We start from the raw sequence: 25,620 nt of genomic DNA on the forward strand, positions 1-25,620 counted from the left end.
GAGTCACTTGATTGAGTTTCAACAAAGTTGCGGTAATGATGAGCAACTTCAGTATATTTGAATGCCGCGCGCCTCTTCGACTTGCTCCCTTCCGGTCTCGTAGCTCAGAATCTCCCCGAGGTGAAAATAATTTGTCTTCACTTTGTGTGGTCCCGCATTTCATAACTATGGCTAACGCTCAAAAGAGAATTGATGCGTTTATTTCGTCGTTTAAAATTATCCAAGTCGGTGATCTTCCGTCGTTCAGTGCAACCTGGTCAACTACAAATTTCGGATTTCAGGACACTTACACGTGAGCAAAAATCCAAGAGACACTTAAATAGAGTTCAAAGCTCTTGCCTTTTATTGCTTTTCCTTGTGAAGTTAGCTGTAGGGCATATTACATCATGAGTTACGAATAAAGCCCCTGTTTCACTAGGCATTGTCTCTGGCGACTTTGTCTGTCCAGAGATGTTTATTTTGCTACGAGTTATTTTTCTTCGAGAGCTTGAGTTATGTGTGCGCAGAGCAAGAGAGCGGCTGAGAAGCGGGCACAAGTTTGTCCGTCCCCAGAGCCACCCCGCAGGGGCACCCAACGACCGTTTTCTCTCTAATGCTGTTAGATGCTGTTTTAGGCTATCTGGAGTACTTTTAAAGCTCTGTAGGTTAATTTCAGGTTGCACTAAAAAAATTTTATCTGTTCGGATATTCTAGGGGAACTTGAGTATTCTCGAATTTATTAGGGCTTTTTTGTCCATTTCCCGAAAACCTTAGGTCTTATCGCCTTTCCGAAAATGATAGCTGACCTTTTTTCGGTACTCAAAACGACATTTTCAACAGTCCGAAAACAACAGACATTAAATTTCTCATATCACGAAAGTTCGAGGTGCCAATTCTCTCAAGAAAATCAGAGGGGATTAAAGGCCTTCCGAACAGATAATTTACCGAAACGATCTGTTGGGTGCCCCTGACCCCGCTGCATTCAGACCTTTTTCAAATCCCCTGCGTCAATACTTTTGCTAAATGCGATCTCGACGAACTCAGGACAAAATAGAGGGTCTGTGGACTAGCGACTTTCCTCATAATTTTGTTGCAAGGCAAGTTTCACGAAAATCCAAAGGTGTAAAATCCCCTAAAACGGACATGTCTGGCAAAGCTTTTGTTGCAGTGTGCGTATAGAATCAAATTCTACTTTCAAATTCTACTTTTCGCAATGATTTTGCGAGATTTTCGTTTCAGGGATGCTGCACCGCTAACCAGCGTCTCGCGCATTTTGTCTCCCACTGAAATTGAGAGGCAAGTTAAAACAAAAATTACCAAGGATACTATAAAATTATCGTGTTGTGCGTTTAACTAAAACGAAATGTAATAAACAAATAACAAATGTCCTTTATGGCGTGCGACATGACATAGCACGGGTTATAACAATGTACATTATGTGCTCTAAACACGCGCGTACAGATCTATCAAGAAAAAAAAAAACGGTGCATAAGCGTTAAAAACTGTTGAAATATGAATGTATCAAGAGACTAGGATTTTTTCCATAAATAAAATATAAATTAAGCCTTTTCCTTTGTGCTAAATTTGCCATTCTAGATAAATTAAAATTCTACTCCGAGGCTTGGGGGAACAAAACAAAACAAATCACATCGAAGTCGAGGGACGAATAATTAATTTCTTTTGTTTTATTCCCCCAAGCCTCGGAGCCCAACTTGGAATTTTAAGATATCGAAATTGGCCTATTCTCTTCACTTTTTCGTGCAAAATTCAAGTACTTAGATGGTGAGAACCAAAAGTGTAATCATTGCAGTAAAACGTTCGGATCGAAAACTATATTCTTTCAATGGAATTATTTAAACTGAATGAAATTTAGGTGTTGACTGATGACTAAATCGGTTGACTTACCTCCGTATCTCAAACATTATGTAACTGGAGTTTCATTTTCCTCTGTTGCACTTACAATAAATTAAGATATTTTTTCTCGAAAAGCTCAATTTCTTTGTCACTGCTCGTCCCAAACTCAATTCATGTCAAATTGCGCGATTCTTGATTCCGTTGTGTTACCTAAATTGAAACCTCTACACTACAAAGACTAACGTGTTGAGTGAAACTTGATGGAATAATAAACTTAGAGTTTGTGCTCTTAGAGCATCTTTCCAATTTTTACACATCCATTCTCTCGTCCTTATTTATAATAAAAGCTGGGTCCCAAACAAGTTGCTGTTTTGAATATGATTCAGTCTGAAGAACCAACTGAAGCGGTGGTATTTACCCAAGACGTTGCTAGGCAACTAATAACGTAAACGTATGATGTCAAGTTAAAGCAGCGAGTACTCTCAAGTACTGTGATTCGAGAATAAGGCTCGGAAGCTCATCAAGTATTGTTACGAAGATTTTCGAGCACGATACTTGGTTTTCCGTTTGATTTTGAATCTAAGTACGCGGTAGTCAAGTTATTCGACGCTGTCCAACCCTCTTGTCACGTGGCGCCTGTAGAAACAACTGGCTCCTCACAGAACATGTCATCTATCAGAGCGTAGCAGGGATTACACACTCTTACAAGTTGATAATAACCAAAGGCTGGAATTCTGAACAAAATAAAACATTATTTGCTTATCAAAATTGCTCTTCGATGTTCAAACTAACAGCGCGTGCGAGTGTCATAATATCACTGTAAGAAAGTTTGGAAAATGTGAACTCCCCGGTTTCCTGAGTGAAACCACCGAGGCAAAGAAGGAATCTCTACATGGAACTGAGGGTAGAAGACCCATCTTCCCTAAATTCCTTTCTGTACTGCCCAACTGAAGCCAAGGAGGAGTTAATTTCAATTCCGGAGGGGGCTAAAATAAACGTGAGGGACGCCTGTCCGGTGTTGCATGGCTCTAGTTGTTTGTCGTTATAATAACTTAGACTCTCTTATAGTCACCTCCCAGACAAGAACAATTTCTTGACTCATTTGCGGCTTCACAGACGCAAGGTAAAGATTTCTCTTTCGAACAGCAATGAATCAACTTACGGCGTTGACTGATCCGTGCAGTTGTGACAGAAAACACGACCGCAACATCGACAGTGATGGCGTCTTCTTGTCTGAAAAATAAAGAGGAAGATATGCAAAATTTAAGACTGATTCAATTGACCGGTCTGGCAGTCAACTAACCAACTAACCACTTACAACAACAGCCGAAATACTACAGACTGTTTACGATTCAAATCCCAGAGTTGATTTTAGGTATGCTTTGAGCACCAAGATTCGCTTTGAGAAATAGACTTAAAGTGATTCGGAAATGGCCTGTTTTCCGTAGTCTCATTGCATACAAAATGTCCAGTAAGGTGTGGAGAGGAACTGTTTCATCATGTTATATCAAGCAATTCAAAGGGTTTCAAACATCGCGCGCACATGTAGTACTCTTTTCTATTAAACAATTAAATTATGAACTCGAGGTTTCTATCGCGTAATAGTTGACGAGGGCGCAGCCCTCGTCAACTATCACGCATAGAAATTGAGAGCGAATAATCTAATTGTTTTAGTATAAATCTGCGAGTCGTTCAAAACTTTATCCAAATCCTCTTCACAGACACTTCGAAAACGCCAAGAAGCGGTCGTCATTTCGTTCATTTCGTTTCACAGAATACATAGTGAGTAGCGTAACCAATCAGAGAACGCGTCGTGATAGAACGCTAGTAGACTTATACTAGCAGCAATAAGCATAAATCTACAAGCGTTTCTACCACGAATGCCATTCTCTGATTGGCTACGCTTCTCACTATCTATTCTTTGCGTTTTCGAGGTGTCTGTGAAGAGGATTCAGATATCATCATCATCATCATCATCATCATCATCACAAACTTTATTTACCCCCGAATTTACAGAGTAGCATTGCTGCTAATAACGTTTTGAACGACTGACTAGTAGCTTTACACTAAAACCGCCCTAGTCAACTATCACGCGATAGACATCTCGAGCTCATAATCTTATTGTCAAATAGAAAACGGTAATAGAGCCAATCAAATTCACATATTCATATTAGACTTAATATTATATAATGTCAAACAAACCTGTGTGAAGGGTTCTCGAGCTCATAATCTTATTGTCAAATAGGAAACGGTAATAGAGCCAATCAAATTCACGTATTCATATAAGACTTAAATATTACATAATGCCAAACAAACCTGTGTGAAGGGTGCTCGACACTTGTTGTTGGAACAGTAGTTGACAAGCTGCAAGAAATATCTCAGCTGTTTTAGACCAACATCCTTAATCCCAGTATAAGAAATTTTTTACGATAACTGCAGAAATTCACGCGCGCTCATTGGCTAATTTTCATTGTAAATAAGCGGACAGACACATGAATTTATTATTTATGCGATACGTCAACGGGCGAGAGCGGACAATTTGACAATTTGTTATCGTAAAAAACAAATTGACGTCAGTTTTTTGTGCGCCTGTCCTGTTGTTGACAATGAATTTCTTCATAACATTGTCAAGGTGGTCTACGGATCCACTCGGCTATCGCCTCGTGGACCCCCAGCTACTTTGACAATGTTAAGACGAAAACAGGACAGACGCATGAAAAACAGACGTCAATTTGTTAAAAAGACCTCTCAATACAGCACTTGGAATCACTTACCTCATCTGGGACCCACGATAATCTGAATGTATTCTGAAGATGGAGTACCTCGGCCCGGTCCCTTTCTGCTTGATTAAGCCGTGCGTTTGCCTGAGGAATGGAAACAAATTCTTTTAGAAGTTACCAAGAACGCAAGAACTATCAAACTAATTAGTTTATTGTGACAGAGCTCATTTAAAGGGGTGAGGGCCCTGGTACATCACAGGGGTACAACTTCTGTGGGTCCTTTTCAAGTTGTCTTTATCCTGTTAAATCTGTCTGACCTGCAAAAGATCTCATACGCAAACGATTTCTATACGCAAGAGTTCATTTGCAGATGGAAAGTTTCCCATCAGGCTCTGTTTCAAAACAGAGGCTTATGGTTACTCGAAAATACTTTAGGGGAGGGGGAGCAGGGATGCGCAGTGGTGAAAGCGCTCGCCTCCCACCAATGTGTCCCGGGTTCGATTCCCTGACCCGGCGTCATATGTGGGTTGAGTTTGTTGTTGGTTCTCTACTCTACTCCGAGAGGTTTTTCTCCGGGTACTCCGGTTTTCCCCTCTCCTCAAAAAACCAACATTTCCAAATTCCAGTTCGAACCTGGAATGCACGGACATTTCTGAACGAGTTCTTGTGAACTCCTTGGTGCTCCGTGGGTAAACAAATTACATATTTACATTTTTTTATTTAAATATTTTTTACTTGTCCTCCTTCGATTTCTCCGAACTGACCCAATTGTGAAACAAGGATTGTTGGTATAAACTAACCTCATGGATAGCTGCCTCCGTTTCTTGCCGAATTTTCGCCATTTTGTTGACAAACGTGGCTTCGCACTGTTGAAAGGAAGGCAAACTATAGGTGCCGTGGCAAATTGATCTAGTCCAAACAAACCTAGCGACTGCATATTTGATGTTAAACTGAAAAGCGAGTTTTTTCAAAAAAATTGATATTTTACCCGTTTAATAGCAATGTCCTTCTGTTCTCTCGCAATATCTATTTCCTGCTGCAATCTTGAGACCTCCTTTTCGTGCGCCTGAAAAATGGAAAAAATATGATAAGCATTAAATTTTATGGCCTTCTTCATTGTGCTTGTAACGTCGCTTGGTGTCCACTTGGTACTGGTGACATAGTTTCCCGCGTTTGCCAAAGGTTACATGTTTTCCCGCGCTTAGCGACGGCTGGTTGAAACCGTTTTTTGGGAGTACTGATTGGTTTATTGCGTCAATTGCGTTTGTTGCGATTAGCCAGCTCGTAATTATACTGTAGAATAGTTTGAACAAATAAAAACTTACCTCAGCTGCACTAGCTATAGACTGCATTAGTCTTTTACAGCGCTGTTCTGCGTCGTCTTTCTCCGCTTGACATTTTACCAATCTCTCCTTAAAACAGCGACAAGGAAAATAATTCATTTTAATAAATGAAGTTTTTGCTTGTACTCTTTGTAATAATCTACGAACATACTTTCTACACCTACTACTCCCCTTATAATACTGGGATTTTTTTCGGGGGGGAAAGGGGATGGATGGAAGGGGCGGGTTAACTATGCCTGGATTTGAAACATCGCCACGGCTTCTTAAATAGTCAGCACGTAGCTCATTTGTCAGTCCCACATGTTCAACGGTCCCATAAATAGGGCTCCGAAGTTCACCAAAGATATCTCTGTTCAATAGCAAGAAAATGGAAAAACGAACCAGGTGAAAGTTCGTTTTTTCCTTTTCCAACTCTCTACACTCCCTCTGGTACATCTGTTCTCCTCCCATTTCATTTTGATGAGCGGGAGACTTCACATCATTTTGTACAGGGGATTTTGCACGTTCCTAAAAGAGCTGGACACAAACGAAGATGGTTTATTACCATTGGTAAACTGTAGAGAACTTGATCTGCCGGACCGAAACAGTGTTAATATTCATCCCCATAGAAAACCACAAACAAATTCCCGGCACTTTTCAAACATCAGGAACAAGAGTTCGTTATCTTGTAATTTACAAAAGTGTTTCAAAGTGTTTTACTTAAAAGTACCTCGAGTCTTGATGGGTTGACCATCACTGAAGGTAACAAATCCGGTCTGATAACTGGTTCAACGTCAGCTCTTGGAATGTTGGCTGATGGGGAACTGGTACCGAAAAGCCAGGTGCCTGGAACTAAAACAAAACAAAAAAAACACAGATGAAACACTGTTTAGGGGTCACTGCTAATCTGATGTGCAAAGAGAATGCTCAGGACCTCTGCTGAATTGCGGCCGTCCGTCTCGTACAAGTCGTAGCTTGTGGATACAGTTGGTTGTCAACGTTCCCGGCCGCTAGCTCACTATCAGGGAAAACCACTTGAGTAGCCGCTTTCTTGGAACAATAACAACCACCTTGGCTTACGAAGTTGTTCCAAGAACAAGCTCTCTCTGATCGTATGTCTTACTTTGCGCAGTGTGTCCCCAGGATCACACGTTATATTCGTGAAATATGTTGTCGGAGCGACAATAGCAACTCACCAGTGGTTTCAGATCTGAGTTCTTCACAGGAGTTGTGCTTACGGAGTCCCTGAAAAGAAATCGCAAAACAGACTTCAAAATAAAGCAATGTGCTGCTACTTGGAGAGGGTGTTGTGTCATGCATGGTTTCACGTCAAAACCTTGTTGCCTATGGCAACGTGGACGTCTCGTCGCCAGATTTTGATTTCTCAATTTATTCCCCAGTCAGCACAATGGAAAATGCTTACTGCAGTTTGTCAGTGAACTGGCTGTAACTTTTCCTTCATTATCGTTAACCTGACAACACACTTATGGTCTGTAAAGGTTTACAGCCGCATAGCAGTCTGCACGCAATACGTGCCTATAACGCCCGCGTTCACCTAGCAACGGCGCAAAATGACGACCTTTCAACTCACCCTATCGAGGGATTTAGTCATATCTTGAACCCTTCTCATCAGCTCTGGTGTCTTTAAGGATCGTAGACTCTTTACCTCATTGCCTGTAGTTTAAACCAATCGGAAAGAAAAAGACGAAGTTGCTTGAGCCGTTGATGAAGACGTGGAAAAGGCCAAAAGCAACGTTTATCCAGCAATATCTAAGAATGGTTTTGATCTGCTTGAACATGATCCTCCAAAGAGTTTGCTAGGTCACTTGCTCATGTATTACCACGCGAACAAGACGGAGGAAGGCTGCTGTAGCCGTAACAATGACTTGACTTATCACTCTATAGTCTTGAATCATTTTCTGTACCCTGTAACTAACCTTTCGTCTTAGGACTGTCCGGCGGCATGTTTTCTGTGATATGTCTCACCACTGTAGCAACGTACAGCTTCAACATTGGATCCTTGGTCGGCAAACCTATAAAGAGAGGACCAATGTAGCATGTGCTGTGATTATGAACTTCTACGTTATCACGGCAATTCTAAGACAAGAGAAAATCAAGTTGATATAAAACTCGAGGAGTTAGAAAGTAGCTAATAATAATTTAGATTAAGATTCAAGTACAGAGCGCCATACAAAAATAACAGTAAGCTTATAGAACAAAATATTCATACATAACAAAAGTATAAAAAAATACAAAAAATTTAACTAAAACTCTACTATAAGCCAAAAACTGAATTTGGTGACCATTTTAAATTGGGGTATAGACCTTCCTTTATTCTCCTATCAGTCTCCTGTAGACATTTCCATTGCAAGAGAAAACTAATTTCCTGTGATACATGTGAAGCCTTTGGAAAGTTCAGTCTTGAGCACACCTCTCTAATCTTCAAATGTCTAGACCAGAAGATATCTGGAATTACACGACTGTGCAGCTTTCCTTGCTCACATAATTTGCAATGTTCTGATTAAATTACTTTGTCAGTCGATCAAAACTTTCATTAAATACCTTCAAAGAACTCAGGAGAGAATGATAAATCTTCTTATGAGCCTTACAGATTACCTGAAGGGCTTTGTAGCTTCTCTTGTAATTTCTGTACTGCAACATCCACTGCAACAACACATATGAAAGTTATACTTTAGACCTGAAGACAACTGTTTAGTGACTGGGTCATGACTAGAGAAAAAGAGTTGGCAGAAAAATTCGGTGATGTAAGGTCAGTGACTTGATATTACATGAAGTAGCAGTGGACAAGGTTTTTGTTGGCTAATTTTGAATTTGAATGCAGTAAACTGAAAATAGCAGAACAATCGCCACGCAGCAAATTATACAAATTGTCTGTAGGTCTAGGAGTTCAAAACTTCTGAGTATTCTGCAAGGGAAACCTCCCAATCTTTTTCCTTTAAACATGTCATGATATTTTATGTGCACCTAAATTCTTCAAGATATTTCCATGTAGATCAGTTGAATTTTAAATTATCACATCACGCAGTGATTCCCCTACACGTTCTACTTGTCACACAATCATACATGTATCTTTCATGATGAGCAAGCAACTGCATAACAGGCTTGATCACCACATGCCATCTCCTTACCTTCTACAGCTCTCAATAGCTGCACCAGTTCCTGCTTGCCACCAGAACGAGCTGCAAGGTCAGCAGCAGTCTCTACTGTATCTGTCAAGGCAAAAATGGGAACACCCATCTTCGGGGGAGGGGGGGATGGTAAAAGAAAGGAAAACAAGTTCATGATCCATTAAATACTCAGGCAATGGCTCAAAAGTGCCCAGTGTTCCTGAGATGTTGCACTATTCAGAGGCATAGCTAATAATAGCTCCCTCCCCCTCCCGGATCTAGTTGGGGTAAGATCAACATGAGACACAGATGACAGCATGAGTGGAAAACAACATGTAGCACAAGAAGAGTGATGTCACTATAATCCACTTAAATCTACTAATGATCTGTAAATTTTGAAAACAATATTGAGCTATCTTGCTTGCATTCAAAATTAAAGAAGCAGAGTAAGACACCACCTCCCTGATAATGCTATTCTTATTCCTCTGTTATAAATGCTACTTCTCTTGTTTTCTAGGGCTAGGGGCATTGTTGCAACCTGTTTTCTGTTGTTTTTTAAAAGAACCAATGCAAAAATAAGTCATTTTAGAGGTAGTAGGAGAACAAAAAGAAGGGTTGAAACAAAATTACATTTCAAACTGTTTGGCAGGATAATCTGTTAAAGGTAAATTTGTTCATCATCATTGTTTTGCTGCCTGACTGATAGCTAAAGGCAATTGACATTTACTGCATCAGTACCTGAATAAGAAGTTCACCACTCTCGACATGGCTATCACTTGAACCTTTCCTGGTGTTCAAAAAAAAGAGATGACCATTTTTGTTAGAAAAGAAGCATCTCATCTAAAGATTGTGACTCAGGCAATGTTCAAGCAAAACAATTACGTGTGACTGGATTTAGCAAGTCAGAGTACTTTTCAGGGTTGTCATTAAGTTTTAACTCACCTGTAGCCTTGATCTTCACACCCATAGCAAACTTGTTACTTTATGGGTAAATTGTATCAACTACATACAGGCCTGTTCACCCATAACATCATGGGTGCATCAAACATACTCAGCCGTAACAGGTGTTAGGGGTTACGGCCCTTATTGACAGCCCTGCTTTTGGCAGAAAGCAAAGAGCCTGTGCCAGTTTACTTCCTTCTTCAGGTTATGCTCTTTCTTTGAGGACACAGCCCATGCTAGATAATCGTAGGGCTGACTCAATCTACACAATTTTCAGAATTGCTGCATGTGTCATGCTTACATTGTCATCACTGCACACAACTTGCCTTTAATAATGAAGAAATGATTTATGTACATAGCACTTGTTCAGTATTTCCATCATAATCCTGTGTTCCGTCTGTATTAAAGCTGTCATTTTCAAAAGTACCCAAAAATACTTTTAATCCATAATGATACCCCTGTATATTGATTTTTAATAAATGTCATCTCCCCATACTGATTCTATGCATTATATTAGACAAGCGTTGCTTCATAATGTAAATCTGAGGCTGTAAATAGACAGTTAGCATGCTTATTTACTAAAATTCACATACCAAGCTAATGCATGAAGAGGGGTCCAAGATTTCTAATGAGAAAAATAATACTACAAATCAGTGACAGAAAAGTACATGTAGATCAAGCTTCTTTAATTTATGAGGTGTGTAATCAATGTTATGATATCACTAAACATGTAACATCATTCACACTCACATTGTTTATTGCTGTTACATCTGCATTCCGTTCCTGTTAAACACAAACTTTGTACGTAAAAAGAATTTGAAAAAGCTCTTACTGGATGCATCTTTTCCACAAAGTCTTACACTACACTACACTGTGTGGGGTATTCTTGACGACTATACATCAGACAAAACAGCTAAACCTTCTGCTAGATTAATTCATTTGTTAATTATTGTATGCTTTTATGCTAGTTTAGTTTGTAAAAATTGCTGGGCCTTACTTGTTCCCAAAGAGATTGAATTACCCATAGTTAGTGATTGGCCTATCTTGACTGTGATTCATTGCCCAAGAAACAATCAAAGAAATGGAAAACATGAACAGATACAGATTGTATAGATCTATTGTCCAATGCAATATATTGAATGGCTCTACATTGTTGTAAGTGTCCCAATATCTTTAAGCTATGAGTGCAATAATTTATTCCTGTATCATGTTAACATTTAAATCATTACCATTAAAAGAGCCACACATGGAAGATGTCCACCTTCTGCCGCAAAAAATAAAGGAGTGTTCTTGTCTGTATCTGCAGAAATAATAAAACAGGTAGTAACAACATACTTAGTACATTGCAGTGAAAAGAAACTGAATGATGCACCATTCCAACTGCATGTTAATCATTGTCCTGTTTAATATAACATACATGCACAGCTAAAATTTGTGGAACACAATTGGCTAATGCTTGTTTCTATAGCATCTGACAATACTGGCAGTCTTATATTGCAAAGCTGTAATGTCTCCTTGGATGCATTATGATCATGGCCTCTGTCATGATCTTTTGTTAGCAGAGATATCAATAAAAAAATGATATCTAAATTATGTTATTAATCATACCCCTAATATTCACATCAACATTGTCATTCAGAAGAGTAACCATTGAGTAGTGATCCCCTACAAAACAAGGGTAAGATATAATTATGCAACATGTGTTTCAGAAATATGTACTATACAAGTGTCTGGATCTAAAGATTGTCTCGCATACAAAATGTTTGTAGTGTAGAGGATGTAGAGGACTAGGCTGGGAGAAGAACTTGGGTAGCGTACTCCCTCATATGGGTTATATAGGTACGTTCAGCCCTAAAGGGTAATGTTTTTGAGCAATTTTGGTCTGAAAAAAAGGGTATAGATTTTGACCATTTTGGTCTCTTATATGTTTATGCAAATGCAAGCTGTTTCTGGTTAGCTGTGACCAGACATTAGCCCAAAGACCGGCTGACAAAAGAGCAATTAGAAGGCATTGTGTACAAAGTGACCTGTAGGACATTTTCTTTCACATATGTCAGGGAAAGCAGAAGAAATTGGAAATCTCGGGGGGCCGAACACAAGCCCGGAACCAATGGAAATGTCAATTCTGCAATTAAACAGCATGTGGAAACCAGCCACGATATACACCCTATTTACACCAACATTCTTGAAACAGGTGTGAGCGGCAAGAACAAAGGACTGTTTCTGGAATCCTTGCACTCTTTCTTAGACAAAAACTTCGTAAATGAAAGAGCACCGTTCCTAAGGGTTTACGCGTCACTGGTTGCCTCCCTAGGGGGCAACGAACAATAACGTCCCAGCTTATTAAAATTCTGTGAATCGCGCGATATCATCATTCTCTGAAGAAGATCGCAGAAGGCGGTCGAAAATTTAGAGACAATTTTACTTTTTTAGATCTGTTTTAAACGTTTTTTAAAGAACTACATGTACAGTGTATGAGCACAGATCGCTCCAACAGTTTTATTAGAGCCATGTACAGTATCAAGGTTTGGGCCGCACAGGTAGTCCATCCACCAAAAACTTTGGGGAGTCCCCCCCCCCCCCCCCCCAGAAGGGGAGAAGAAGGCCTTAGTCCACATTCTCATTTGTTTATTGTGAGCTCCTCCTCTCAGCCTCTTCCACCCAGAAAGTCAATACCACAGGGCTTGACCCCTTTGCAACGCACCAATTTGAGTAATAAGCAGTGGCATGCACATACATGTAATCAGTAATTTTCTGGGACCTGACTTCACCTGGCTGATATTTTGACAGATATTTTTGACAAAGTATGATAATAACTTAAGACTAAAAAAACTGATTTAAGATAAATTTAATATTTTCTTACCTATCTTGGCAGCTTCAAACAAGGACTCTTTCTTTTGCTCTGGGGTTAGACGACTGACTGAAGGTACAACTACAAATGTATCTGATCTCACAGAAGACATGGAATCACCTAGCACAAAAACAACAAAACTGCTGTCACACAAAATGCACAATATTACAAATTATGAAATATATTAATAAGTTATTCTATAACCTGCATTCAGGTATTCTTTTTGCCTCATCATTGCACTGGTTAGCCATTACATATATAATTATAATGGAGGTACATGACAACAGAGTATGCCCTAGTTACATTGGGGCAGATTTAGGAGCCCAAAAGTCAAAAATAAAGATAAGTGACTTGCATTCGGATCATGAGGTCAGCTGGAGTCAATTCTATTCCCTGGCCAAAGACAAGTGTTCTTGGCAAGACAATTTAGTTTAAAATCATTGCATGTATAATAGTGCCGCCCCCTCTTCAAGAGCATTACCAACAAAAAACAATACGACAACCTGGAAAAAAAACACCACTAGAGGCATAGCATGTAAAAGACTAGCATCCCATCCTCGATAAATTTGGTTTGTTTAGTGCTTGCATTGTTTCATAGAAAATAAGAACTATTCATTAAAAATAATATTCTGGGGAATATTTCCTACTGACGACTAATAATTTAATAACTAATTAATAAATAATATGATTGTCAGTCATTTCACTGAAATTTAAAATGTAGTACTACATTTACCTCTTCCAGTTCTGGCTTCTTCAATAGCTGAGAGAGCTTTCTGTGTACTCAGCTCATCCTCTTTTTGTTTAAGAAGACATCTTGTACACACCTGTAGCAAACAACTTCCAGATCACAAACCTTCAACAATCTCACATTTATTTACTTTTATTATTTGTACTAAGCAAATTACTTCATTTTGATTGGCTGAGAGCAGGTCAATCTTAATGTTAATTTTTAGTTTGCACGGTGCACAATGCATTTTAACACATGTTATTTTGAATTTGCAATTTTCTCAGTCATAATAATATTATAATATATTGAATAATTGTATGAAAGCTTGAGCAATTAAGGAGTTACACTACCCGTGATATATGAAAATTCTTTCAAACTATACCCACCTGAGACTCATGCAATTCTGAGATAGGTTTCAAATATCAATCATTTTACCTTAATTGCACTCGCATTCGTATGGTTACCTATCTTGTGGCACTAAATTTTTGCATGAGTTTATTTTTGTGAATCGGCAATTTTATTGTATTTTGCAGGAATTAATTTTTGCGATTGTCAAAGATTGGTGTATCTTGCTGGGTACTAATTTTTGCGATTTTTGGGAAGTCACATTTAATCCAAATTGCAACATTTATGTATTTTTTCATTAAACTGCATGCAATTGACCAGTGAAACAACGTGACAAGATGTAAAAAAACAGTAATCCAGTAATCAGTGCCACTCTGTTCCAATAACATCGTTCTCTTCTCAACGGTCGGGAGTACTTTCAGATGATCCTTTCCTGTAAACATGAATGTTTTGTTTCTCCTTTCATAGTTTTGTTTCTAGTGGTCAGATGAAAGAGATGTTTTAAATAAATGACAGCAACAAGATTCTACTTATGATGTTTGAATGCATTTGCTAGTGGAGTGAATTCTAGCGGATAAAATCTTTGTGGGAACTATTTTTTTGCAGAAAATTTTTCTCTGGATTGCGAAAAAAAAAATGCAAAAATTGCATAAATTAGACAGAACCCGCAAAAATTTAGTGCCACACATTTAATAAGGGTTAATGATAAAATAAAACAAATTACCTTGATAGCATTATTAACTACCACATGACAAGTAACACACACTGCTGCAGAACATGTCCGACAATGGGACCTTTGAAAAAAGGGAAGTTGAATTAAGATGTGTTATGTTTAAATCAGAGAGAAACACTTCTCAAGAGTATATTTTATTCGCAGTTCCATTTTTGTTGTATGTAATATTTTCTTTTGTGTGATGTAAATGATGAGCAAGAGTTTAATCTATAACAGTAAATGTTATGTTTAATAATTTATCCACTACGAAGACTGGAGGGCTCGCACTAAATGGTTTTTGGCATTAACTACAATGAGTACATGTAGTAAGCCGAAATTTATTAGCCTAGGATTTTTTCAATTTTGCTTTAAACAAATTAAAATAAGTTTAAAAAATAATGATCATAATTAATAAAAGTTTCTTACCGCCCTTTGACCAAGTTAGTTCCCCAAAACTTGTGAAAGAGAGTCCCACACTTTGAGCAGTTCTGTGAAAAAAGTAATTTAAGATTTTAATTCTCTTTCAAAACAGACTTAGTGTACAGTACTGGGAGGTGCGGTGGCCTCATGGTCAGTGCGCTCGTCTCCGGATCGAGCGGTCCGGGTTCGAGCCCTGGCCGGGGACATTGTGTTATGTTCTTAGGCAAGACACTTTACTCTCACAGTGCTTCTCTCCACCCAGGTGTATAAATGGGTACCGGCGAACTTAATGCTGGGGGTAACCCTGCGATGGACTAGCATTCCATCCAGGGAGGAGTAGAAATACTGCTAGTCGCTTCATGCTACAGAAACCGAGATAAGCTCCGGCCTGATGGGCCACTTGGCTCGCATGCAGACTTACATTACTAAAAACCGTAAAAAAGATAGCCAGACAAGTTGGAGCCCTTCAAGAAATTGGTTGGGAAAATTAAGAGTTGCATATTTTCTTTTATCTCAAGAGAATAGATTGACAAATTTAGGTGTAGGGGCAAGCTGCACTGTTTACAAATTGAAGGTTCGCGATAAAAGGCCAAACGGGGCATGGTAAAGTGTCAATCAACACCCTCGATCAATACCCTAGATTTACCCTCGATTGACACTTGATCAATACCTGACTGATACTCCATCTCGGTTCCACACTCCATCAACATCTTGGTCGAAAGTCAACTAATTTTGGATCAATACATATGAGTCGGTCGACACTCGGTTGACTATCTATCAGCCGATTGTTGATCATGCGTCGATCAAGTGTCAACCATGTATTGATCAGGAAGTCCAACAAGATGTCAATTGAGGGTATCAATCAAGGGTATTGACTGACACTCAACCACTGATGCCTTTAGTACACATGATCCAAGAATACAAACCATGCCCCTAGCCCTAGGTACAAGAGCTGCAGATCGACAAGAAAGATATAAAATAGACATTGAAAGAGATGCAGTTCAACTGAATGCATAGAGAGAGACTGGATGCTAATCAATCATGGTGCAACATGATGGCTTGTTGTAACCAAGGTATTAAATTAATAAAATGAATTAATTACTACCGGAAGTTACCTTGCAATCACAGGATTTGTATGATTTTTTACAGTCAATACACTTTCTTGCCCCAGGTTCATTGTTACCTAGGAAAAGCAACATCAAACTTGGATTAAATACTCTTTATATTGGCTGCAAACTAGTGTGACCTTCCACTCCCTCTCATTAAGAAAACTTAAATATGGCAAACTATAACTCTCGCCAAATAATTGAAAGTGCCTTTTCAGGGCATTCCATGTTGCAGAAGTACCAGTACTTGTTTAACCCTGAAAACATCAGTCTTAATATAATTAGCAATATTCTCATCTCTTAACATGGCAAGCCTCCTGGCCTAAGTTTCATTGTTCCACAAAATGCAGTACACACATATATGTGTATAAGGACACAAAAAGACTAGAGCTGGTATCCATAGGTAGCAAGAAATGTTAGAACTCAGCAGCTAGTATGATTGAGTATAAAAATTCAAGTAAGAAATGAACTCTCCTAAATTAATAATTTTATATACTAAGTTAAGCTTACTCAGTGAATTTTGTGAGGTCATCTATCGTTATATTAGCGGTTTGCATTATATGATAGTAGCACTAGCTACTTTAGCTTTAGCTTTTCTGTAGTTGTTTTCGAATTGTTGTATCAATATTTGTTCATTTAGAAAATTAGCTATTACTTAGCTAACGTCGCAGCGTTGGAAATTTAGCTATCTTAGGAAAGATAGTGAGATATAAGCTTAAACCTACCATCATTCCTGGGACAGTGATGTCAACTTTATATTTAACTAATGTGCACGTACAGACGCATTCCATCGCCTACGCTTTGCAAATTATAATATCAAACACTTCAGGTTTAAATAAACACTGAGCATACACTTACTTTCACATGAACTAGAGCCGTAAGAGCTTTCCATTACTTTGTTTGTCTTTCGCTACATGAAAACAACATTTCGTAAAGCACCTGTGCTTGGGAACCAGGCTTTCAAAACAGCTGACCGTGTTTTGTCACACGCTTCGCAACAGAGACAACAGAGAACGTGAAAGTCAGGTGGGCAAGAGAAATCTGAGAAATGTTGCCGAAAAAATTATGTCGGTGGGAGAAATCTAGATTCAGGAATTTAGTAGCTTTTTTGTCGAACTTTTGTGTCGATTTTTCTTTTCTATCTGACTGTACATTAACTTTCATGCGAAACTAGCGAGGAAATGCAGACGCTTAATTTCCTTCCTATCTGATTGCGTGACTTAGGACCGTTTCGATCATGTAATTTTCCTGATCGAACATTTTTGTTAACAACAACAACAACAACAACAACAAAACCTTTATTAACGTGTCTGGGGTATTTAGCATTGCTGCTAACTGGGGACACACACAAAAAAAGAAATTATGAATGTAAAAATGAATAAGTGTATATTAAAAAGTTAATAAGTAAATATTAAAAAGTTAATAAGTAAATATTAAAATATTAATAAGTAAATATGAAAGTCAGGTCAGGATAAACATAAGGGACAGTCAGAGCAAAGAAACGACAAGGTTTTTCTAGGTATAAGGTAGACGAGGTAATATCGTTCTCTCGTTTGCAGTTTAGATATATTTGTCTCAAAATGTCAGAGCTAAAAGTTGAACATTGGAACAGTGAAAAAGATGGGCCACTCAATGAGACAAGCATGAGGAACAAGTTGAAGTCACAAGGCTATTCTTGTACCAGATATACCTTCCCTCCTGGCACAGACTTTCCAGACCATACTCACAGTGTCTCCAAAAAGGACTCTATAATCTCTGGCCAGTTTAGGTTTGCCATGCTGGGCAAAGAAGTCATTTTACAGCCTGGAGACATGGTTGTTGTACCAGCTGGTGTTGTGCACAATGCTTCAGTGGTGGGGAAAGAGTCAGTGGTTTTCTTTGATGCCACTAAGTCATGATGAGGATTGAGAAAATACCAATTGTCGAGCTTTGATAGATCCACAGAGTTTTACCAGCAACATGATGAGTTTGCACATGTATGTCAATGAAAAAAGAAACAGGACGTTACTGAGTTGTTAAGGGTTTGATCATCAGGTATTGTTATTGTCTGGTAAATAATTTTTGGCATTAGGTAAACCCAAAAGCTGAAAGCTTGTGGGCTTGTGTGAGGAGATAAAATTAAGCAAAAAATTGTCAATAAAAACAAAATCTCAAATCATTTAGGCTAATTAAATTAAAGAAATTATATATTAGAAATTACACATTTTTGCATGTATCATACAGAGTTGCCCGAGTCTAAAACTAAGTGTTCGAGGCTGAACTAAGTGTTCGAGGCTGAACTAAGTGTTCGAGGCTGACATAACATTAAATCAACATAATTTATTGAAAGTATCTGAAGATTTTAGCTTTCTGATGCGAATCATCAACCAAATCATAGTGTTTGCCAGTCAGCATAGTCCGAATTACAGAGTCCCTGGTATGCTACAGAGCCTTCCATGTAGTGGGAATATTAAAACACAGTACCATTTATCTGAGTAACATTAATATTTATTAACATGACCAAACATGGTTCAAATATTACCGGTAGTACATGACCAAACTTGGTTCAAATAAATTCTTTTGTGATTTGAGTAGGATAACCAACAGCGGCCGAAAAAGTCTGGGTTCAAGTATTCCAAACTCGTTCCAGACTACCTCTCTTATTTACCCAGAACAACTCGCGCGTTTGCAGGCGACAGGACGGAGAGGTAAGCTTTCTACTTGGCTCTTTATTTTATTCATCATCCTGCAGTTTTTGGGAAATCATTCAGCGATTTATAGGATAGTAAACTATTGTGAGGTGATTTTCTGGACGATCTAGTATTTGAATAAAATTTCTAGTAATATCAGTAGTCTACCGATGCATCCAGTGATCGGAAAGATCGCGACTGAAGCACGTGGTCGACAGGCCGAGTGACAGAGATTTTTTCTTCAGTACCAGTTTAGAGCTTATTTTGTGGCTAAAGACGATACATTCTCTCGTAAATAATCTCAACATGATGGAATTTAAAGGTGTGGTAGTTCCCTTCACTGGTCACAAGATTATTTCCTTTTCATACAAATGAAGCAGCGCGAATGAACGGGAAATTCCGTCAAACACACGTGCTTTCGAGACAACAGGAGACCGAGGGGAAGGTATCTCAGTTTTGCTTTGGATTTTAGACCCCAAGGCTATTCTCCATTGGACCCATGAGGCAGCAGGAAGAAAGGAGCCTCACTTTACTCCGTTTTGGCTCTACAAGCTTTATGCATCAGTCAATTCCAGCAGTGCCCATCCCCCCCCCCCCGGGCTAACCCCTGGGCATTAGCATTTTTTTAAAGAAATGGGCAAATTCCCTGGGGTGGGGAAACATAAGCTGTCTAAAATGCCCCAGGGCAGGGACGAAGAAAGAGGGCAAATGCCCCACCCCCGGGATCGTCGCCTTCCAACACCTCCGTAGTTTTTAAATTAATCCGTGAATTAACGGTCAACTGTTCAGTATTTTAATGCAACGGTAAGACTTCAAGGACAACAGTACGTGTTAGTTGATTCTGATTATATTTATTTCTTTATATTTGTTTTTAACAGTTTGCTGGAGGATAGCTGGGATTGCGGTGGGCGTGCCCCCAGCCGTGAGCGATTATAGGCGCCTGTATTCGCAGGCTACTTTTTCTGTGAAGAATCAAGACATTTTAAATGATGATGCATTGCATTTTAAGCTTGCAAGATCTGTCTTCAAGATCGCATCACTTGAATTCGCAAACCTTAAGTATTTTAACTCCAGTTTCATGAATTTAAAAAATGCTAGGCTAGTTTTGAATGCAAAATGCGAAATAGTCGTGTTCACGGCAGTTATTGTTTTGTGATAAACAAAATATAGTTCACCTTGTCGCTTATATTTATATGCTTACAAGTAATGAAGAAATATCTAAAATTGAGAAAACATAACTTTAAAAACAAGTTTCTCTAGTCCCTGATGGACAAGCCATTGTTCGACAAACGCCTCGTCTTTCTCGATGAACTCATCCATGGCACTTTCCAAAACACGTGTGTCGAATGCCCAAGGGTCGCCCCGGGGTACGCAAATGCCCAGCCCCCGGGCCACGATAAAATTGCCCCAGATGCCCCATCCCCGGGACTGACAACTTGAGCAAATGCCCCGCGGTTGCCCAGGGGGGGGGGGGGGGGGGATGGGCACTGCTGGAATTGACTGATGCATTACGAGGGCTTAGCAGGACTATCAACTAGTCCTGCTACTATCAAAACCACTAGATTGGTGGTAAAACTGTCATTAGAAATACAGGATATTACATGCCCGTGCATAGATACAAATTTTATCTTTGAGCGTTCAACTCAATATCTCACGAGTGAGCACAGCAAACGAGTGAGATATCGAGTTGAACATGAGAAGATAAAATTTGTATCCACAAGCAGGAATGTAATATTCTGTTTATTACAAAAACATACTAATGACAACATTTTTAACGATTTTCCGAAGATTTCCAACCACATTTCTGAACATTATCCGATGATTGCCGAAGATGACCGAAGACGATCCGAAGATGTTTCGATCATACATCAACAAATTTAAGTGTAGTTAAAGGGACAAAAGAAAAATGTTATCAAAAAGGAATGATATCTTCACAGTGAAAGATAAAAATAGTATCTTCACTGCGTGCGATTAAGGTATGATTTTTAGTAAAATGAAAAATCCTGGTATTTCACGGGTGTTTATAAAATAAATTTAAATACAAAGTGTCTTAATTCTTAAGTATATGAGATTTGAAAACAATATTGTTGTGTTTATGTTTATAGCAGCTTCTTGTCAATGAAAAACACACAACTTCATTCTTTTGTTGACATTACAAGCCTTGCAAGAACTAGTCCAAAATACTAATTTCTAACTGCAATTTTATCTCTGTAGTGGTTTCTATAGGATATCTTATCCTTGAACTCATTATTGCTTGCCCAAGACCCCTATAAGTGTCTTTTCTTCCCAGGGGGAGTACAAAAAATTACTCCAGATTTCAAGTGACAAGGATGATCAAAGGATTTTTTTGGGTTTGAAGTTTTTGATTTCGGGATTTTTTGGGTAGAAAAATTAATTTTTGGCAAGTATTTTTTTCAGTAGCTTGATTTAAGGAGGAATTTTTGGGGGTATTCAAAACAATCTGAAGATTCTTGATAGTTCCCATATATCCTGGCCATGTACACTGTAGTTCTGCAAATAAAGTAGTGTTAAAGTAAAGTAAAGTATGTTATCGTCATTGTCATTGTCATTGTCATTGTTATTGTTCGCAATTGTTGTTGTTGTCATTGTTATTGTTATTGTTTGTTATTGTTGTTGTTATTGTTATTGTTGTAACAGAAGATGTTCTTGGATGTCTGAAGTGTTGTTACAAAGACCACTGGATGCGGAAAAGGTTCTTACTCCAGATGGTGTGATGAATAAACAAACACAAACATTCCATTACTAATGTTTCTGTTTTTCAGGTTATATCATTTAATGCTTTCTGGAAATCTTTATTGCTTGGAAATTCGGCATGGGATTTTTTGGGGGTTAAATTTTGGTCCAGGGACTTTCAAGGGTTTTGATTTTTGTCCCCATTCGATCATCCCTGTTACTTGAAATCCGGAGAACCCCCCCTGGGCTTTTCTTATACTCTTAAATCACAATTTCTCACTTTTTTGTAAACAAGGTTTTCTCTTCATATCAGGAGGGGTATAATATTATTGTAGAAATTATAAATATCCAGTCCCACTATAACAAAAACTGTTGCAACAGGAATGTTAACACAAAATAATTTTGGTACCAAATGATGATTTTGAATCGCTACATTGAAAACCCATGAAAATTATGTCAAACACTCTAATTTTTTCCTGATGGTGCCAGATATGCTTTAGCACTTTTAACGGGTCAAATTGCTATAGCTAAACCTCTTCACACAAGCAGAGTTTCTTTTTTTTTTTCCCCTTGTTATGTTTTGAAATGGATGAATTGGATCAGGAAGCAAATGACTATTCCTATGAAGAAGGCATTCTCGGACTCTTTCTCTGGTGAGTAGACTCCTGTCTTACTTTTTCACAATTTTTTACCTTGGAATAAGATCCATACATTTAACAGTTTACACTTAATAATGACTTTTTCAATAGGCCTCCCATTCGGCAGGACCATTACTTATTAATAACAAGAAAAAGTTGTAGTTGTAGAGCAAAGCCAACATTTTCTCAGGCCTGATGATTAAAAGTTCATGCACCACTCAGAATACCTTTGGTGACCACAACAGTATGAAGGCCAGTGAGAAAAACTGTTCACTTACCAGGGTTGTCAAATGTAGCCGGGTGTCAATGAAAATCATCATCTACTTCACGATCTGGGCTGGCTACTCCACTGGGCTATTCTTTTCATTCTTTTTTTAGCAAATGTCAGTAAAATCAGCGACCTCCAACAAAAATCCAGTGCAGTTGAAAACATTATCAGTGAAAACCCTGACCAATACCTTTAATTTGGAAACATTGGGTGATATATTGAAAAATAATCTGAACCCTGTCCAGTAGGTACCCGTGAAGCAATGAAAGAAGAGACATTTTGTTACAGAAGAAGTCCGTGATCCTGGCTGACCAGGATGACCTAGCAAGATAAGGTTGTTAAGTTGCCAGGAGCTACTGTGGAAAAGGTACAAGTCTCCACTTAAGTTGTTTCATCTAGTGGAGAACTATGAGTAAAAACGAAGAGGAAGGGACCCCACACACGTACAACTAGATGTATAGACGAGCCTTGTTCTGAAAATGACATTCACTGACAATAAGTTACTCTGATAAAACTTAACTGTTTTGATGACATTTTATTGTTTGTGTGTGAGCTTGTGATGGCTGGTAATGTTGAAATAAAACTCATTGGAGGACTAGTTAGTGAGGTACAGCAGAGAACACATTCTGTAGACTTTCAGAACTGTTCTCATAAATGCATGTATCAAGTGATGAAAAATAACAAATCCTTGAGCCCTCATTGAAGGGTGCTTATGAAGTCTTTTCCGCTTATTATCTGATGATACATGCACAGTTCTATTGGTTATATGTTCTGGTTTCTTTAGTTATTTTGAACATAACCTTTAAGCCCTGGCCAAACAGTTGCAACATTTTCAATGCAGCATATCGTGACATTGTTGGGCATAGCATGTTGCAACTTTTGTGGATGTCGCTTGATGTTGTAGGCATTTGGCCAGGTTCATTCAACAAAGTTGCACTTGGGCATGTGCACAAGTTCAATTTTCAATACCCAACATGTCACAAAAGGGTGGCCAAACACATGCAACATGTTGTGCCCAACAATGTCGCGATATGTTGCGTTGAAATTTTGTGACCATTTGGCCAGGGCTTACAAATGCTGGGACAACAATGTGTTGAAATGTTGCAATGGTTTGGCTGGGGCTCTAGTATTCCTCTCTTTTTATATAATTATGTCTGTTGTTGTGACATTATTTTGGCAATAACACATGACTTAAAAGTATTGAGAAATCATTTATTTGTTGCGCCAATAGCATCCCAGAACTAAAATCTATTGTGTTTGAGTTGAAAGATTGTAGGTACTGTATATAGTAACTCAGTCAGCTGGGATCTCATGTTCTATACTGTATAGTTACTAAAACCTTAGCTTAACTGTTGTTATTCACTTTGCTCTCAGTATTTTAGCGGGTGCTCATAAAGCAGTGAAAAAGGATGAGACTTTTGTGGTAATGAAAATTGAAGACCCTGCCTGACCAGGATAAACCAAGAAGATTGTAGATAAAGGTACAATTCCAATAGTTATTGTGAAAAAGGTACAAATATTTAATACTTTTTTAAAATATTTCCAGTGGGTAAATTGAGCTGTTCACCCAAGCAAGCTTAAGTCACTAGAGGTAGACCTCTCCCCATCTTCTTTGCCTGTCTCCAATCTTGCAAGACCGACCTCTAAACCTGTCCTAAAACTTCATGACACATAGCAGGATCAGCAATGAAACTGGCCCCCTCCAAAAAAAGCAAAACAAAACAGATAAAACTGTCTACTAAAGTAGATAGATCCCTAGGGCTGTACATGTACTTGTTATGTCGCATGTATCAAGTGATGAAAAATTCAAATCTTGAGCCCATATCAAAGGGTCCTCGTGAAGTTTTTTCTGCTTATTTTCTGATGGTATGTGCACAATTCTGGCAACATAATCATTAAACAAACCCACACATTACTCAACTTCCTTTCTAAACTAATTTGACATCCATGATTTCTGATTTTACAAATATTATTCCACAGTTCTTCCATTCCAAGTGCTCACATGCGAGGAGAAACCCTCAATGAAAAGGAAGTATTCCTGAGAAAGGAGATATCTACCAGTGTGCTACAATGTATATCCGTCACGTCGTAGGAGTTTGCTCTGCACTGGCTACTGAGATACAACAATGTAATTGCAGAATGATCAAGTACTGCTTGACTTAAGAACAACTCTTGTTTGCAACTGTTGTAATTTGACCAGTAATAAAGAAAATTTATATTTCTGAAACTTTTCACTGTTCGTGTTTATTTTGTTAAATATAAGATTTAGTTGTGCATAAATCAGCAAAACTAAGGATAAAAACTGACATTTCGGTATCTTCATCACACCGTTATCAAGGTAATGAAGAATAATAAGTACAAATTCTGCAAGTCAATGAAGGTGTGAAAACGAATTTGCATATAGAGTGTGAAGGAAAATTATACAAATACTTTTGCAAAAATTGAGTTACTTTGCATGTTCAGAGTTTCAACTCTCTGATGAAAAGCATCTGGTGCCCCTCCCAATCTGTAAGGGGAAAGCCCTGGGAACAAGGTTGAGAGGCAAAGGGAAACTGTTAAAGGGCCCTAGTTAGCCACACCTTTGTTTTTGTTTGCATGCGAGCCTTTGGCTATTATATTTTATTCGGAGCATGTCAAAATGAAGGAAACCACTGCAAAACTGCAAAAGATATGAAAACATACTTTAAGGAACACAACTTACAGTAAAGTTATCAGATTTCTCGTCACCATGCAACATCAATTTCGATGGCCTCGAAAATGCTGGAGGCTGGCCTATTTCGCCTGTATTATGCAGCACACCCAGCATATACACAGGACACTAACACAAAATTAAGATGCCTTCTCCCTTTGCTCAAATGCCTAAGTGGTTCCAGTTGCTGATATTGCCTCGGTAAGAATTTTAGTCCACCTACGGTGCGATAACTTATCCAAAAGCTTTGAGAAGCTTATTCTCATCTCTTCTTCTTTTATTTAAAGCCAGCGACGCATTGTTTCAAACAAATGGATCGCATACTTGCCCAACTTGGAAGTTCGGACTAAACAGGTAGCCACATGTACACGTTGTGTGCCTTTTGTTGGACCACAGTGAAAACAAAATAAGTGAAAATAAATATATCGAAGGTTTTGTGTTCTATAGAATGGTTTGGGGATTTTGTTTTGTTTTTTTTTTTCGGAAAAGTACACCCGCCACCTATAGATTGATCAGTACCTGGGGCGTTGTCTGCGAGGAGCGTAACAGCCAGAAA

General features: G+C 38.5%; 2 protein-coding genes across 11 annotated transcripts; one reads left to right on the top strand and one right to left on the bottom strand.

The window, feature by feature from the left end:
* Positions 1 to 320: 320 nt before the first annotated feature.
* Positions 321 to 17,060, bottom strand: LOC110057872 (uncharacterized). Of its 2 annotated transcripts, none has more exons than XM_089283389.1 (24): positions 16,965 to 17,060; positions 16,116 to 16,183; positions 15,007 to 15,068; positions 14,593 to 14,662; positions 13,530 to 13,620; positions 12,809 to 12,916; positions 11,554 to 11,610; positions 11,175 to 11,245; positions 10,696 to 10,728; positions 10,539 to 10,570; positions 9,742 to 9,790; positions 9,025 to 9,133; positions 8,492 to 8,539; positions 7,813 to 7,908; positions 7,467 to 7,549; positions 7,072 to 7,120; positions 6,606 to 6,727; positions 5,879 to 5,965; positions 5,542 to 5,619; positions 5,354 to 5,419; positions 4,608 to 4,697; positions 4,150 to 4,197; positions 2,996 to 3,066; positions 321 to 2,567 (listed from the first exon to the last, which is right to left on the bottom strand). In XM_089283389.1, the coding sequence occupies exons 1-24, from the start codon at positions 16,996 to 16,998 to the stop codon at positions 2,459 to 2,461; spliced, it is 1,731 nt and encodes a 576-aa protein (XP_089139515.1). In that variant the 5' UTR covers positions 16,999 to 17,060; the 3' UTR covers positions 321 to 2,458. The 2 variants fall into 2 exon arrangements, with proteins under 2 accessions (XP_089139515.1, XP_089139516.1); XM_089283390.1 differs by lacking the exon at positions 16,965 to 17,060 and adding an exon at positions 16,617 to 16,746.
* Positions 16,993 to 24,602, top strand: LOC110057897 (uncharacterized). Of its 9 annotated transcripts, none has more exons than XM_089283394.1 (6): positions 16,993 to 17,132; positions 17,666 to 21,488; positions 22,073 to 22,122; positions 22,621 to 22,742; positions 23,750 to 23,856; positions 24,356 to 24,602. In XM_089283394.1, exon 2 carries the CDS (start codon positions 17,687 to 17,689, stop codon positions 18,002 to 18,004), a length of 318 nt encoding a protein of 105 aa, XP_089139520.1. In that variant the 5' UTR covers positions 16,993 to 17,132; positions 17,666 to 17,686; the 3' UTR covers positions 18,005 to 21,488; positions 22,073 to 22,122; positions 22,621 to 22,742; positions 23,750 to 23,856; positions 24,356 to 24,602. The 9 variants fall into 9 exon arrangements, 6 of the variants coding, with proteins under 6 accessions (XP_089139520.1, XP_089139522.1, XP_089139524.1 ...); XM_089283396.1 differs by having other exon boundaries at positions 17,666 to 18,793; XM_089283398.1 differs by having other exon boundaries at positions 17,666 to 18,793; positions 22,624 to 22,742.
* Positions 24,603 to 25,620: the final 1,018 nt, after the last annotated feature.

This window comes from Orbicella faveolata, unplaced genomic scaffold (assembly GCF_042242905.1).
Source record: "Orbicella faveolata isolate gen_17 unplaced genomic scaffold, um_ofav_v1 contig_12, whole genome shotgun sequence".
NCBI lineage: Eukaryota > Metazoa > Cnidaria > Anthozoa > Scleractinia > Merulinidae > Orbicella > Orbicella faveolata.

Coding starts and splice junctions, on each gene's coding strand:
- LOC110057872 (XM_089283389.1), bottom strand. CDS start 16,998: ATGGAAAGCTCTTACGGCTCTAGTTCATGTGAAA. Junction 13,621..14,592: donor TAGTTAATAATGCTATCAAG/GTAATTTGTTTT, acceptor TGTTTGCTACAG/GTGTGTACAAGATGTCTTCT. Junction 11,246..11,553: donor TGTTGATGTGAATATTAGGG/GTATGATTAATA, acceptor TTATTTCTGCAG/ATACAGACAAGAACACTCCT.
- LOC110057897 (XM_089283394.1), top strand. CDS start 17,687: ATGTCAGAGCTAAAAGTTGAACATTGGAACAGTGAAAAAGATGGGCCA.